This window comes from Haplochromis burtoni, unplaced genomic scaffold, assembly GCF_018398535.1.
Source record: "Haplochromis burtoni strain Fernald_Lab_line unplaced genomic scaffold, NCSU_Asbu1 Contig_4705, whole genome shotgun sequence".
Taxonomy (NCBI): Eukaryota; Metazoa; Chordata; class Actinopteri; order Cichliformes; family Cichlidae; genus Haplochromis; species Haplochromis burtoni.
Genome location: NW_024587066.1, coordinates 115 through 2,062, shown reverse-complemented (window position 1 = coordinate 2,062; position 1,948 = coordinate 115). Strand labels below are relative to the sequence as shown.

Here is a 1,948-nt window from a genome sequence, read left to right as displayed (position 1 = left end):
AAACAAAGGGGGGCCCAGCAAAAAAAGTTTGGGAACCACTGGTTTTAGCAATGGTATTTCCTTTTTCCAGTTCATCCAGATTAATGGTGTTTCTCACCAACAATACTTAAATTAAAATATAAACGGATCCAACAACTAGTTCGCCTGGTACCGACTAACCGTAGCAACACTTTGTTGACTAGTCGCACACATCCCCGGTGTTTTCAGAGCTCCTCCTGAGCTGAAACAGCTGCTGGGAACGAGGTCGATGAACAAACCGGTTCTGATCTCTGTGGGGACTAAACCTGAATCCTCTTCTTGTGCTTGTCTCAATGCAGCCTGTGGGCGCCGGCGTGGACGTGTTTGAGGGGAGACCCAAGCTGAGTGCGTGGCGGGACAGAGTCCAGGAAGCTATTGGAAAGGAGCTCTTCGATGAGGCACACCAGTATATCCTGGGAGCACAGGAGAGTGTGAAAAGCATGGACTCCAGCAAGATGCAGGTCTTCAAGCCCAAGATCCTCAGGCTCTTCATGTGAACAGGACGGCACCGATTCTGTGCAAACGACTTGGATTCATCTCATATGTGTCGATACAACAAATACACACAACGTCTTACATGTATGTCTGTACTAACAGGATAATGTAGTATGCATTCCAGATGTTTCAAGTAAACTCAGTACACTCTTGTTGCATAGTGCAGGGCTGCTCCATGGAGACAGGCAGACATGGCTCTGCAGACCTGATTATGTAACAGAGGAATGTGAAACATGAGCTTTCAGAATAAATGCACAGTTATAAAAGCTCTGTCCTCGTATATAATGAAGCTGCTGTTAATCTTCTTTCAAGCCTAATAAAGTGTCTGCAGCACTCTGTCAGCCTGGCTTCCTCCCTTTGTGTTTACTGTGTTGGTGCAGATCTGTGTGGATGTTTGCAAATGACGGTGCACTGCTGCCACCTAGTGTTTCATATTCACATGCACAGTAATCAGTGCAAGTGTAATACACAGACATACTGTAGAACAAACAAGACTTGTACTCACAAGCAGAGACGGCCCTTTCACGTAGAAATTGACTGTTCTTCAAAGATGGCCGCCCACCACAGCATGCTACTTTACCAGAGGTCTACACTACAAAGCCAGTTCAGTGTACCCAGGATGTCTTCATTGTCTGGATTCACTTACTCTAACATTAGTGGTCAGGATAATCTCTCACACAGGGCTGGTTATCAACCAGCTCGGTTCACCCAGGGTTGAAGAGGTGGGGTTGGCACCATCTGACCAGTCTAAAAGGGACATTTTGCTTTATCCACAGAAAAGGATCCTATGAGTCCAACCTACTCCAGAGATGTTAAAAAACCGATTAAAGTCTATAAAGAACTTAACAAATACAGCATTAAGAAAGAAAGGAGATTGAGGCGGCAGCAGCAAATCCTTATTATGGTGAACATCCACAGAGGGCTGGAAAGCAGTACCCACAGCACCACCTCAGTGGAAATGACAAATACATTTATTTGAATGTAATTTCCCCGAACAAATGCAAACAGCTGCTCCAAGGCAGTCATTGTTATTAAAGTACATTTATGGACGGTGAACTGAAGTACTCAAAGAAAGGATGTTATTGAAAATGTTCTTTTCATACATGGATATGTGTGTTGTTCTAAAATAAATAATAAAGGTGAGAGAAAGTCAAAGTCAGGATGCAGGTCGGTGTCCTGCAGGTTTTAGGTCTCACCCTGGGTCAACACACCTGAATCATATGATTAGTTCATTACCAAGCGAACTTTAAAACACGTTCAGGACAGCGGCCCTTGAGGCCTGGAGTTCCCCACCCCTGACATAAGGAAACAGTAAGAGTGGGTATGTGGCCAGAGTCCACGCTGTTGTTATAATGCTGATGTTTTACCTGCTTTCACTCATAATGATTTCACAGAAGAGCCAGAAATACTCTGCTTATTTGTTTTATTTATCTGC

General features: G+C 44.3%; 1 protein-coding gene across 1 annotated transcript; it reads left to right on the top strand.

Moving 5' to 3' along the window:
- Nucleotides 1-311: 311 nt before the first annotated feature.
- Nucleotides 312-854, top strand: LOC121814000 (glutathione S-transferase theta-3-like; the record flags this gene model as incomplete). The annotated part of the gene is given in 1 exon segment (XM_042217999.1): nt 312-854. A coding segment is annotated over 1 exon segment (204 nt), but the record flags the coding sequence as incomplete, so codon positions are not given.
- Nucleotides 855-1,948: the final 1,094 nt, after the last annotated feature.